The following is a 12,344-nucleotide window of genomic DNA, read 5'->3' on the forward strand; positions in this document are numbered from 1 at the left end:
TTGGTCGACGCATTTCTCGCGCTTCCATTGGTCACAACCTCGGCTTTCTCTCTGCTCATTGGTCGAAAGAAGTTGAGGGGGCCGGCTCTCCATTGAAGGTTGCAGTTGGTCGACACATTTACTGCGCTCCCATTGGACAACACTACGAAATTCTCTCCGCCGATTGGTTGAAGGAAGTCAAAGGGGCCGGCTCTCAGTCAAGCGTTCTTCCGGCTTACATGTTGTTGCGAACGGGAAAAAAAGGAAAAGGAAAGACGAATGGAAAAATTGTAATCCAGAAAAGCAGCGTTGCTTAGGAACTCAGCGATACGGTGAACACCTGTACGTACTCCGAAACGCGTTCGCTTGTGTAGCGCGAGCGGGTTTAGGTCGGTGTTCGCCTTAAAAGTTGAGCATTTGGACGTGAGCGAAAAACAGGCGGCACCCTAGCGAGTCTCAAGTTAGCTTGTCGCGAACTAGCGCGCTAGGCTAGCAGTGTATCCCCATTTTACGATGTGAGGTTACCCAAGCATAACCGACGAATATTTAGCTTAAAGTCGCACTGCGCTAACATCGCGTTGGTGTTGTCTTCTCCAAGCGGCCAAAAAAGATGTCGGCACACTTGATAAACTTGATGTTTGGACCAACAAACGCGACCACAAAATCCTCCCCAATGTGAACGTATCGATTCGCTAATGTTAGCCCGGTGTCTTCAAATGTCGGCTGTTCACCTTAACGATAATTAAGATCAGTTTTTGTGCCCTCGCTCGGCACACCAAGGGTTAATTTTGGAGCCTTTCATTGTTGAGGTGCATGCATACGTTTGTTGTCTGGGTCGCGCATGCGTACACTGTTTCTTTTCAAGTTTTTATTTAATTTTTTTTAATTTTTGAAAACACACGTTTATTGACTGACTTTCCCCCCCGTAGGTCGTCGAGTGAAATAAAAGAACATCCGAATGAGCTCCCAGCAATTCCCGCGACACGGGCTGCCAGCCTCGAGCTCCGGGGGGGTTCCCCTCATGCCCACCGGAGGAAACCTGGTGCCCATCAGTCAGCCGGCAAACCCGCCAGGTGAGCAGTGAGCACCCCTCCAGCCACTCCGGCACTTTACACAGGTGGCAGGTCCACAAGCATGTTCCTCGGGCGGGGCCAATTGGCCTTAAATTAGGGACGGGCGAGTATCATACAAGGTATCAGTATGGGCCGATACGTTCAAACGTTCCCAGCGGTATCAGTACTTTGTATCTGGGAGTAGTCAAGAGGGAATACTCGTACTGGTATCAGTCTGGAAGAAAACGTGGTATCGAACATTCCTACTGAAAATAATTTCTCAGATTTTTATTCCCCAGAAATCCAATTTTGGATTTTAATCTATTTTTTTTTTCTCTTCGAAAAAAGAAAATGACAAGGGCAGGCGTCAAAACTGCGAGAAAGTGACCTCATAAATGCAATCCTTAAATGAGTCACTGTCAGATATGTTCCATCACAATACGATAAAGCATCCAACACAGTAGGTCACATCAGTGGGGGAAAAAAAAAATAATTCATAACTGTCCTTTATTCCCTGATTTTTCTATGCCTGGACCTCTATTCTCTAAATAAATCTGATTCGTTGCTCGATTGTTAGCCGGTGCTGAAGCTGTGGACGGCGACCAGCAGGAGCACCCGCCGGCGGGGAGCGGCGGGGGGACCGTGGTGTTCCGGGACGACAAGCAGGAGACCATGGTGGTCCGGCCGTACCCGCAGGTGCAGACGCACGGGCAGCCGCAGGCCGCCCCGCAGGCGATTCCTATCCAGCCCGGCGGCCCGCCCGTGGCCGTGGCCGTGCCCCCTCCGCCGGTGCACCTACCTCAGGGCCAGCCTGCGGTCCTCACTGACGGACAGATGAAGGTGAATCAAGAACTAATGTCCTCATTTGTTGTTTACAAATTAAGACAATGGTACCTTGTCTAAGAGTGGAATTCACTCACTCAGGAGAGATATGATACAGGCGCAGTGTGTGTGTTTCCAGGCGGTCCTGAAGTCACCCATGCCGAGCCGCCTGATAGCCCCCGCGCCCGCTTCCAACCAGGGCCACATCCCCATCCCTCCCAAGGGACCGGGCCACATGACGGCCGCCCCGGAAAGCAGCAGCGCCAGCACGCTTTCTATTCCTGTGGCCCCCATCAGCGGTCAACAGGTGAGCATGTGACATCATATTTACATCTGTGTAGGACTTGTTTTTATATCAAGGCCGCATCACCCAGCCATACAGCCATTATGTGTTCATAATGACCCTGGTTGCCTTTGACTGTGTCAGGGTCACTCCAGCAACTTGCACCACCTGATGTCGGCCAACATCCAGATAATTAGAGGCAGCGCGCCCACGTTACAGATCGGGACCCCCGCCGTCCCGCCGCAAACCTTCACGTCACATCTACCACGAGGTACTGGACATACTAATTTGACAGCGACAATTGGAACTGAGGTTCACTGTATCCGTTTTCCCCACAGGCGCAGCCGCAGCCGCGGTCATGTCCAGCTCCAAAACGGTTCTCCGACCGGCCACCGGAGCAGGCGCCGGCCCGGGCCAGCCTACTGTGCAGCACATCATCCACCAGACTATTCAGGTACATGCATACTGTGCACTTTTTTTTTGGTGTAATACATCTTTAACTTTCTTTTCGGTGTAATACTTTGCCTCCGCAGTCCCGTCCTACTGTGACGACGTCCACGGCTGTGCTTCCCACCGTGGTGGCTCCCATTTCAGCAACAAGGACCCAGTCCCCCATCATCAGTCCCACTGCCACACACTCTGCAGAGGTTGCTCATGGGTAAGATCGGTCAATATTCAACTAATATCGGAGATTCTTAGTTATAGCCTTCACCTATGTGGCGATCAATTCTGGCCGCTTTTGAGAAGTGGAGTGGTTTGTGCTTTTCCAGGCGTCCCGGCCTGACCATTCACTCGCCGCCGGCCAGCGTCAGCATCCAGAGATCTCAGACGTCACGCGACACGGCCACGCGCATCACGCTGCCGTCGCACCCGGCCATCGGAGCTCAGAAACCTCAGCCGCCGCACACCATGACGCAGGTTACCCACCTCGATGACAAATGAAAGCTGTGTTCCAACTGAGACTGAAAAGGTTATGGTTTTAATGTCACCTCCCAGAAGCCAATCTTCAGTTCCGTCACACCGGTCGTTGCAGCCACAGTGGCGCCCATCGTAGGCACCAACACTGTGCCCTCGACCACCTCTATAGGTACACGCTCAAAGTCCTAAATAAACTATTCACAAAAATACTAAACTACTCAAATTCACTCTAAATGCACTGTGTGTTGCGTTCAGGTACCGTGCCCCACACTCAAATGAGCAGCAACACTATTGTCACCATGACAATGGCCTCCCACTCATCCCACGCCACTGCGGTCACAACCTCTACCATCCCCGTTGGTGAGTTGGGTCTCGCTGATTCCGGCTTGTCCTCGGCTGTACACTTTCCCTCACTTTCACCTCACCTCGGTGTCGCCCGCAGCCAAAGTGGTGCCACAGCCCATCGCCCACTCTTCGTCTCGCGTGCAGCCCGACTACCCCGGAGAGAGGACAAACCTCATCCCCATCCAGGGCCATCGCTCGTCGCCCAACCCCGTTACCATGGAGCCGAGAAGCGACAACAGGTGAACTAAACCCTCAAGACTTATTATTAACTGAGATTATGAGTTACGGTGAAGTATAGCTCCCTGGTCACATACGGCCCCACATAGCTGTTTTTTCCTCTAAAATTGTTTAATTAATTCATTCACTGGCATGGACGTTTATATTTGTCAACTGGAGTCCAACCGTTCACTGCTATCTACACATAAAGATGTCAATTTACATCATATTTATCTCTATAAGTTCGTTGAAACAAGGCACGTTTATTAAAAAAAAGAAAATCTCTCTTCACAGTGCCAAACAAAAATGTCACAGGAATGGCAGGAAAATGCAGGCTTTTACAGGCCTTGTGAAAGGCAATACTCTTTGTACAGGCTAACCTTTTTTAAAAAATTATTTTTCCGATTTTCAAGGCCCCCTGTTCCGGTCCAGTTCCAGTATTTCCTGCCGACATACTCGTCGTCGTACCCCCTGACACACACCTACACCCCCATCAGCAGCTCTGTGTCCACCATCCGTCAGTATCCAGGTAGGAACCACTGTATATGCGTATAGGCTTCATGTCTGTGACAACAGTGGCTTTTCCCAGAAGCCGCAAATACCAGTCTCTGTCTGTTGGTTGTGCTAGTAAACAACAAATTCTCGAACTAAGGGACTTTACCCGCAACGAGGGGGCCTTTTGAGTTCTAACCGGACACTATTTTCTGCCTGTCGAATCCAAAGTCCGTTGGTTCCGGGTCCGTTAAATCAAGGTTCCACTGTACCTATAAATGGCACAATCATGCAGCGGTCTCATATTTTTTCCAGAGCATTATAAAGTCTATGAAAAGCAAACTGTCTTTTTAGCTGGCACTCATGGCGCCACCTTGTCTCGCTTACTTACTTACTGACTTTAAAGCCTCTCCTCCTTTCCAAGTGACTCCCCAAGCTCCGAGTTCAGCGCTGCCCACCCAGGCCGGCGTGGGCGTGGCCACCACCGTGCACCTCAACCACATGCAGCTGATGGCGGTGGACCGCATCGGCCTCCCGTCGGCGCAGATCAGCACCCAGGGCATCCAGCCGGCGCCCATCGGCGTGCAGGGCCTTCACCCGGGGGCGGCGTCCATCGGCGCGCCGGGCCTCCAGCAGGGCGCCGGCGCAGTCCAGCAGCAGCAGCAGCCGCCCACTGAAGCAAAATCTGGTTTGTTTTTTTTCTGTGGACCCTTACCCCAGCTATTCACTGGGAAAGTCAGCTTTTCTTGGGTTTTGTGCTCTTTCTGAAACACCCTAATATGCTGTCAAAGCTCTGCCTGAATAGAAATGTACCGTAATTGGCTGTCAGGATGACAAGCCTCACAAAAAGTGTATAAAAACCCCCCCAAAAAAAACATTTGTCTGCTTTGTATGTTTCCACTGACTTAATTTAACACCCTTTTTAAACCCTTCAGGTGTGGTCTTGGCTGAAGGCTTCGTAGCTAACCCAATCAGCAGCACCACTCAGCCAGTCGGCACCATGGTGCAGGCTCACGGCCAGGGAGGGGCGCCCACCCTGGTGTCCTCGCCGAGACCCAGCATCCTACGCAAGAAGCCCACCACCGAAAGGTAAGCGTCAAAGACAACCTGAGTGTGCATTCGCCAGGTCTTCATGGGCATTTGTCGACTTTTTCTTGTTTGTATTTATTGAACTCTATTTTCTTTCTATCTTAAATGTTCCATATCGTTTATTGCATTTGGTCTGGACGTACTCCTGACATCATCCTTAATGTATGTAGACTTGTAATTTCCAATTAGTCATCATATTTAATATTCTATGTACCGCTAATGTCCACATTTACATAGTATTTGTCACCTCTAATAAACCATATTTACATCACATTTAATATTCTATACCTCCAGTGTACCACATTTAATGGTAATGTACCGTTAATGTACATATTTGAATTGTATTTGATGTTCTATACACCTAATGGACCATATTTACATCATTATAAATAATCATGTACAATAATGTACCTCCAATGTACATATTGGAGGTACACTATTGAACATTTAATGTTCTGTACACAGACAGAATATATCATATTTTCTTTGTTTTATAGCCTTTTAATGTCCCGTTTTTAAATCATATTCAATGTATATACACCTCTAATGTACATATTTTCATCATATTTACTTATTTTTGTAACCTCTAATATACAGCTCTGGAAAAAATAGACCAGAAAAACACTGGACTGTTTTTGCTATTTAGGCAATTTATTTTATTTTTTTCTGCTGAATGACAGTATTTGTATTTGTAATGTGGAAGTTATGTTGTCAATAGTTTTAACTAAAACCAAAATGTTAATTTTACTCAAACATATAGCTATGAATAGCAAGAAAAGAACTGATCATTTTGCAGTGGTCTTATGTGCCATATTTATATCATAGTTCATGTGTATGTACCTCCCCTCTACATATTTCTAACCCCTTACTGTTTTGTTTTCAGTTGCGTTCGCAAGACCCTTATTCCCGCTCAGCCCAGTGAACCGAGCAGCGTCAGAATGGAGAGCGGCGTCAGAGGGGCTGGCTCCCCCCGACCCGCAGGGTGAGTCTCTCACATGCATCGTTTCGAACCAACCGAACCTGCCTAAAGCTAACGTTAAGGGTTCATGTAAAATAGAGACGTGCTGTGATCATGTGAGCTGCCGAAATCTAACCGTGTGGCTAACATACAGGTGGGCTGCGTTCGCGCTAACTGGCTAATGCCAACTGTTTTTGTAAGAGGTCCGCTGTGGTCAGGTTAGCTGGCTAATGCTAATGCTACCTGTATATGTAAAATAAAGTTGTAATGTAGTTGTGCTAATTTGATAAAGCTAACATTGTGCATGCAAAATAGATGTGCGTTGAGGTCACGCTAACTGTGTATGTCAACTTCCCCTTTTACCCAGCCTGGAACACAAGTTCACGCTTTTATCTATCCTTGAATGCACTTTGACCTCTCTCCCCTCAGAGTCAAACCCAAAGCCGAGGTGCACATGACGGTTGCCCCTCCGGTCATGGCCGCCGTGGATGCGCTGCCGCAGGGCGGCGAACAGCAAGCGATGGCGGCGGCGGGCGCCCCGCACCTCGCCCAGGCCCTGCCCGCCATGCTGGCCATGCCGGGGACCGCGCCGCCCTCGCAGCCCTCCGCCGTCCTCTCGGCCCTGCCCGCTGCCATGGCGGTGACTCCGCCCACCCCCGCCTCCATGGCCAACACGGTGGCGTCGCCCACGCAGCCGGCCCCCAGCAGCACCGCCGCCTGTGTCGCCACCTGCCCCGACATCAAGCTGAGGCCAGAGGTGGACACCGTGAACACCTCGCAGCCAGGTGAGAAGGCATCACTTGTATCCCTTTTATACAGAGTTGGTGCAAGTGCTGTGTAACATAGACGTGCAATGTGATGGACTTTTTTCTTGACTCCCCCCCCCCTCATAGAAGCTAACTCCAACCCTGGCCTGAACGCCCAGGCTTCCGCCCTCAATGTGCCCCCCACGGGAGACCTGATCCCCGGGGCGTCCCCGAGGAAGAAGCCTCGCAAGCAGCAGCACGTCATCTCCACCGAGGAGAGCGAAATGATGGAGACCAACAGCACCGACGAGGAGAAGACGCCCGGGAGGCCCGTCACCGGCAGGGCCGAGCGCAGAGAGTCTCCCCCAAGGGAATACATCGGTACGTAGGCGGCTGATCTCATGCAGTGTTTCTCCTGGCTCAGATTGTATGCTCAATTTGTGCTCAAACAAACACTTTCTCTGAAGTATTTACATGCATTTTATGATTTGCTTTCCTTTTTTTCAAAATTTTGCCTTTCAGACGAGGAAGGGGTGCGCTACGTGCCCGTTAGACCTCGACCGCCCGTCACCCTCCTGCGGCACTACCGTAACCCCTGGAAAGCCGCCTACCACCACTTTCAGAGATACAGCGACATCCGCGTCAAAGGTTAGTTTATTTAAACGGACATAAAATGACGCTCGGTTATCAATTAAATGTAATGAATTAGGTTTTTTGTGTGTCTCAGAGGAGAAGAAGGGCACCTTACAGGACATGGCCAACCAGAGAGGGGTGGCGTGCCGAGCGCAAGGCTGGAAGATTCACTTGTGTGCCGCACAGCTCAGGCAGCTGGTGGGTGATGCGTTTGAAGCAGTGTTTCCCAACATTTCATTGAGCAAAGGCACATATTTGACATTTGAATAATCTCACAGCACATCACCCAAAAACTACCAAAATACTATATACTGAAATAATCATGAAATCGACTCAATTTACTGACTCGGTGTGAGAGTTGGGCCTGTTGAACACAAAGCTATTATTCTATTGTATGAATGACAACGTGTGGATATACAAGTTCATCGGACCTTCTGCCATTTATTGGAAGAACATTCAATTGTTGATTTGAAGACAGTTATCTTTAACTTTGGCGTACTAACACCACCACAGCGCATCCCTTTAACATACAGTCAGCGTTAGTCAGCTAACAGGAACACAGAAGCCCTCTAGTTATCCACAAAAGAGTCACAAGTCAGCTTTAGCTAGCTAGCACCACCACAGCGCACCTGTATATTTGCATGGTTAGCTGTAGCCTGCTAATGACCACGTTGCCACACAACACCTCTGTATAAAAAAATCCCCAAAGATTGATAAGGGATTAGGGAATGAGTGAATGATTCCGAACACAGCCAGAGTCTTCCCAGACAAGGGGAAGCAGCTATTTTGTCTTCCCTTTTCACCTCGTGTATGCGCAATAGTCACACGACAGATACTTCAGTCCACAGAGTTGACTGGCCTTCCTGGTCTTTTTGTGTTTTCAGTCTAGTTTGGAGCACGACGTGTACAGCCGCCTGTCCTCCCTGCAGGAGGGCCTCATACCCAAGAAGAGAGCCACCGCAGACGACGACCTGCACCGCATCAACGAACTTATACAGGTCCAAAATTAGTCACGTGTAAAAGTGTTTAACATAGGACAGTTATTCGTCTACAGCAGTACCTTAACTCAAGAGTGCCTCTATTATCATTTTTTAAAGATATTATCCATCACTTTTTGTTTTTGTGAGCCAAAATTTGTGTCATGAACAAGATTTGGCTATGCTCGTTCCATGACCATGCTCGCGACTCAAAACACTCGCATCTCAAATTATCTTTCTCAACTGAGATGAATAGAATGCCATTAATCCGTTCCAGCTCCCCTTGTCCAAAAAATTTTTTTTTTTTTAAAAAGAAAACGAGCCAGCTGTAATATTTTACTTTATAAAAAAACATACAGTAATGACATATGACAAATAATTTTTACCACACAGAAGATAGACTATATGCCTGTGAGTGTCGTGATACTGTCAACGTGTTGGTGCATCGTCTGTATTAAAATATCAGTTTCTTAAAGACTTATAACAGTCATTAGCCCGTCTGTGGCATTTTGCATTAAGCTAAGTTGCGTGTTTGCAAGAAATACACAATGTGTAATTGTCTGCTTTACAATTACTTTGACGGTCAACTTCAACTGAGAGTAGCAATAAACACAATTTTGGGGAGGAATTGTTCACTATCTGTCGAACTCAAATAGAGCGCTCATATTTCAAAATTTTGCTTGCTATTTGAAGCAAAAAATCGGCCAAATGACGTCTTGCATCTCGAACAACTCGGCAACTATGCTTTTGAGGCTAACGTTATTTCTGAATGAAACTCCGAAACCAACTTCAATGCAGACGCTTGACACCAACATCCCACCAGATGGCGCCAAAGCAATACTTCGACCATTTTACTGGTTCTGTGCACGTCATTTTAACGTTTACCTTCAGCCTTTTCTGCCTCACTTGTTTGCCTTTTACTTTATTTCAGAGCAGTTCTTTTATTTTGTGTTGACAACTCTGAAAGCCTCCTCTCTAATAATTCCTTCCTTTCTCCACAGGGCAACATGCAGCGCTGCAAGCTGGTAATGGACCAGGTGACGGAGGCGCGGGACACCATGATGAAAGTCCTGGAGCACAAAGACAAAGTTCTGAAGCTGCTCAACAAGAACAGTGCCGTCAAGAAGTCATCCAAGCTCAAGCGCAAAGAGCGGGCGTGAAGCCCTCCACCGCCCCTGAAAACCCAACCGGAAGCCCTTTACCCACGCTCAGAATCTGGTGCTACGATCTGCTTCACACAATCACAAGCACCAAACGTGGGCGACACGTGGCTGGCGGGGACCTTTTTAGGACGAGGTTCTCAGTCATTTCTTTTGTTCATTTCCGAAAACCTCAAAGACGATGCTTGCTGACCTAGCTTCCGCCGAAGAGGCGAGGAGTGGAAATGGTAACATGAAGACCAACCTCAAACGTGCTCTTTTTTGTTTTGATCGGTGCCTTCGTTGTGTTTTATGGATGATTTGCCGACCGCCATTTTGAGAAAAAGTGGGATCGCTTGTCACTCTTTTTCCCTCCACTTTGTAGCACCTCTGAAAAGAAATTAGCTCCATTTTCCCCTTGATTATTATTAGGGGAGTTTGGAATTAAAACAAAAAACAAAACATTTTTGTCATATTTGTTAAAATGATCTTTATGACTTGACTGAAATACATGATTAATAGGATTCATGAAAAAAGTTCTCTGGCCCCATCTTGTTTGCTATACAAGAAACCACCGCACCTGAGCATAACAACCAATCAGAGTAAGAAGGCTTAATTTACGGGGCGTCAATCATTTCTCACACACTCGTGGGCACACCCCTGCGGCCTTGCACTGACCTCTGACCTTGTTACCCCAGAAAAGCACCTTGTTCATGATGGAGCGCTACTATAACACAAAATGGTATCGTTTTGAAGTTTTAGGTGTGGTTTCTTGTACAATGGCGCCTTAACATACAAGGTTAAATAGTTCCGCGACCATGTTTGTCTCAAATCATCTTTCCCCATAGAAATGAATGGAAAAGCAATTAATCGGTTCCAGCCCTCTTAAAATAAAAACCAAAACAATTGTTTTTGCCTCACAGGAAACATTGTATATAGTATTGTACAGTACCGTATTATATAAAAACACAATAATAACAATTGCTCTGCACATAACCTGCAAACGGAAAATGTGAGCACAAAAAATGGCAGTACCTAATGTATTGTCCTTGCTTTTTCTTCTTCTGTGGTGTCTATGGGCAGGTGGCAAAGCAGCGTAATGGTGTGTTACAGTCACCAACTGATATATATCTTTCCACTGCAAGGAAACCGATGTGAATTGATGGTGGCCGGATGTAATAAAGATTGCTGCCACCATCTAGCGGTAGGAGGGTCTGAAGTCCACTTATATCGTGAATGTTTACTCTTATCTCAAGACCAAAAAAAAAAAAAAATCAGCCAAGCGACTGCTTGTATCTCGAAAAACTTCTAAGTCATGGTACCCGGATCGCAAGGCACCACTGTATATCAAATTAGAGAGACAAGATGGGGCTCGAGGTGGCTGATTGTTTTTTTTTTTTTTTTTTTCGTTTTTTTTTCTACTGATAATTTTAATCATGAACTGTCAACTCATAACGACTCATCAAATATGATATATTGTAAAAGTCCCTCAAAAAAGGTGTACGCTATACAGTGCTGCGGATCGAAAAAGTCTGGGAATAATTGACGCAAAAAGGTTTTGTAATTGCCTATCAATGTTACACAATGGCAACATAGCAATATTTGTATGTTAGACGCACAGAACACAAAAACAGCGAATAGGTGAGTTTATGCGATTAACGGAGGATAGGTTCCCCACAAAAAAATACAAATCGGCAAATGTGGAAATGCCAAAATGGAATATGCGGGGCTTCGATGGAATTTACACTTCAACTAAACTGTTGCTCCAAAAAGGCAAACAAAATGTGGAATTCCAACCATGAGTAAATCCTTTAAGACCAGCGGAGGAGCTATGGGATGAATGTGAGTGAAGCAAATGATATTGACTTTTCTGCACCCAGCTATGCCAAGCAACTAAGTTGAACTGCGGAGAGGACTTTCATTTTGTCAAGCGATAGCCTTGTCTAATAGAAAAATATTGCTTGGTGTTGTGGCAGCTACAGGCAATTACAAACCTTCTTGAGTGGGCGTCAACTACTCACGCATTTTCACTGTTAGAATAGCAGAGGTTCACTATAAATGGAAAATACGTCATCGGGAGGAATCGTTCATGGGTTTTTTGTTTCTTATTTGAGAAGGCAGAGAAGGAATTGGAATGGAGCGTCCTCATGTTCATAAGGCTGTACATCACTGTTTAAATGTGCTCTTCTTTTGTACTCCCCCTGAAATGGAGACATTTTGTGCCGTGCGATGTGTTTAAAAAAACAACGGATTTCACACAGAGAGAATTGTAGTGAGTCAGGATCATTCAGCCCAGACGTTGTACATTGTTTTTGTCCGTACGTATAGTAAAAATGCTTCAACAACACCCACTTGTACTCATATGTCATTCGATGCAAAATTCTTTAGATTTAAATATATATTATTATTATATTCTTGTTTTGTTTTTTTCTCCACACGCTAATCTTTCACTGTTCTAATCACCAACCTATTCAAACTATTCCAACATTAAACATAGTCATAGAAGTCAGGACATCTTGGGAACCACTTTGCCCACATTCTCCAAATTTCTACCTTTCCATGAAAATAGATGGTGGCTTGGACTTTTTAAAAATCCATAATAGTACATTTGTTAAGTACAGTTCAGTTGTATGTAACTTTAAAGGACAAAACATTTGAATTCAATGTTTTTAAAATGTTTTTGAAAAAAATTCTA

At 46.4% G+C, this 12,344-nt stretch overlaps 1 protein-coding gene across 2 annotated transcripts; it reads left to right on the top strand.

The window, feature by feature from the left end:
• The first annotated feature begins 235 nt into the window (after nucleotides 1-235).
• Nucleotides 236-12,242, top strand: sap130a (Sin3A-associated protein a). Of its 2 annotated transcripts, none has more exons than XM_061684552.1 (21): nucleotides 236-321; nucleotides 909-1,052; nucleotides 1,609-1,871; nucleotides 1,993-2,160; nucleotides 2,281-2,407; nucleotides 2,475-2,590; nucleotides 2,670-2,794; nucleotides 2,907-3,054; nucleotides 3,133-3,223; nucleotides 3,310-3,414; nucleotides 3,497-3,638; nucleotides 4,029-4,144; nucleotides 4,532-4,795; nucleotides 5,043-5,196; nucleotides 6,080-6,178; nucleotides 6,584-6,939; nucleotides 7,048-7,281; nucleotides 7,423-7,548; nucleotides 7,628-7,731; nucleotides 8,418-8,531; nucleotides 9,512-12,242. In XM_061684552.1, the coding sequence occupies exons 2-21, from the start codon at nucleotides 938-940 to the stop codon at nucleotides 9,668-9,670; spliced, it is 3,126 nt and encodes a 1,041-aa protein (XP_061540536.1). In that variant the 5' UTR covers nucleotides 236-321; nucleotides 909-937; the 3' UTR covers nucleotides 9,671-12,242. The 2 variants fall into 2 exon arrangements, with proteins under 2 accessions (XP_061540536.1, XP_061540535.1); XM_061684551.1 differs by having other exon boundaries at nucleotides 254-311.
• Nucleotides 12,243-12,344: the final 102 nt, after the last annotated feature.

The sequence above is a fragment of the Phycodurus eques genome, chromosome 8, assembly GCF_024500275.1.
Source record: "Phycodurus eques isolate BA_2022a chromosome 8, UOR_Pequ_1.1, whole genome shotgun sequence".
NCBI lineage: Eukaryota > Metazoa > Chordata > Actinopteri > Syngnathiformes > Syngnathidae > Phycodurus > Phycodurus eques.

What these genes read in the sequence shown, in the direction of transcription:
- sap130a (XM_061684552.1), top strand. Translation starts at nt 938, where the DNA reads ATGAGCTCCCAGCAATTCCCGCGACACGGGCTGCCAGCCTCGAGCTCC. An exon ending in AACCTCTACCATCCCCGTTG is followed by an intron (nt 3,415 to 3,496) that starts GTGAGTTGGGTC and finishes TGTCGCCCGCAG; the next exon opens with CCAAAGTGGTGCCACAGCCC. An exon ending in CAGCGACATCCGCGTCAAAG is followed by an intron (nt 7,549 to 7,627) that starts GTTAGTTTATTT and finishes TGTGTGTCTCAG; the next exon opens with AGGAGAAGAAGGGCACCTTA.